The 1,252-nt window shown below is 49.8% G+C and overlaps 1 protein-coding gene across 2 annotated transcripts in view; it reads right to left on the reverse strand.

The window, feature by feature from the left end:
* PEX3 (peroxisomal biogenesis factor 3) overlaps positions 1–1,131 on the reverse strand; it is a 32,199-nt gene extending 31,068 nt beyond the window's left edge. The window contains exon 1 of one of the 2 annotated variants that reach the window (XM_044924162.2): positions 842–1,131. In XM_044924162.2, coding sequence (XP_044780097.1) covers positions 842–914 — 73 coding nt within the window. In that variant the 5' untranslated portion in view covers positions 915–1,131. The remainder of the gene's footprint in view (positions 1–841) is intronic. The other variant, XM_006075189.4, reaches the window with a different exon arrangement.
* Positions 1,132–1,252: the final 121 nt, after the last annotated feature.

Below are 1,252 nucleotides of genomic sequence, written 5' to 3' on the forward strand. Positions count from 1 at the left end.
TATGTGAATTAGGTGGGAATTCATCCCAGTCTTGAAGATCCTGCTTGCCCAGTATCCTGCAAGTACTTTCTTACTTCCTAGTTTACTACACAGTTTGTATTCTAAAAGAGCAGGAACAGAGCTAAAATATTGATCTGTGTTTCTAGCATATACCTTCTAGCACAGTCCTTCAGTACAACTGTGCTGTTTTCAAAAAATTCGAATTAACTTTAAACAAGACTCGAAGTGCAAGCTTTAGTTTACTCTCCTTCAATATTGTGAAACTTCTGCGAAGGATGAATGCCAAATCAAGTCCTGAGAATGGCAAATAGAAACGAAGAATCTCATGGGAAAACAAGAGAAGAGAATAAGAAAAAAATGTGTAAGAGAACGGTGTCTTGAAACAAAAAAATGAGAGAGGGAGAAAAGAACCCAAGAAACAAACAACCCCCCACCACCCCCACCGCCCAAACACTGAGGTGGGTTATCCCAAAGGCAGTGAGAAAAAGGCGAAAAACAGAGTAAGGGGCAGTGCCAGGGCAAAGGGCACACATTTCACAATTGCAGAGATGTAAAGAGCCTTGGAGAAGGAAATGGCAACCCACTCCAGTACTCTTGCCTGGAAAATCCCCATGGATGCAGGAGCCTGGTAGGCTACAGTCCATGGGGTCGCAAAGAATCGGACACGACTGAGCGACTTCACTTTCTTTCTTTAAAGAGCCTTGGAGGTTTGGCACCCCATTCCCCGTCTCATGGTTGATCAAATCCTGAGCTGTGGTTTCTCCGCCTCTATTTTTGAAGACAGACACCCCTCTCCCACCCCCTTCTTCCAATGCGCCTTGCCAAGAACGCTGTCACCCACCTCCGAGGACCGTGCCCAGGAAGATGCATTTCTTTTTGTGACGTTTCAGAAAATTCCACGTAGATCTAAGCATTTTCAGGCCCCCGGGGTGCGGGCTGTCTAGAGGGAAGGGATGATGGTCCGCCAGAAAATCTTTTCTTTGTCGCCTGGCACGGACGACCCGGCTGGACGGCCGTCGTCCCGCTCGGTGCTCTCCAGAAATCACAAAGGCGACTTTCCGCAGACACTGTCACCGGAGCGGGAAGGGGGCGTGGACTATAGCTGAGCAGTTGCCCTTTTCGGTTGCAGCCGCAGCTCACTGGGCCGGGGCGCCCAGGTCCGTCCAGAATTCGCTCCCGAGTACCTCACTGTTCGATTCCCCCGGAAACGACGGCCCGTATCCGCCGCGTTCCGCAGCCTGTGCTCCTATTT

The sequence above is a fragment of the Bubalus bubalis genome, chromosome 10, assembly GCF_019923935.1.
Source record: "Bubalus bubalis isolate 160015118507 breed Murrah chromosome 10, NDDB_SH_1, whole genome shotgun sequence".
In the NCBI taxonomy this organism is placed as follows: Eukaryota; Metazoa; Chordata; class Mammalia; order Artiodactyla; family Bovidae; genus Bubalus; species Bubalus bubalis.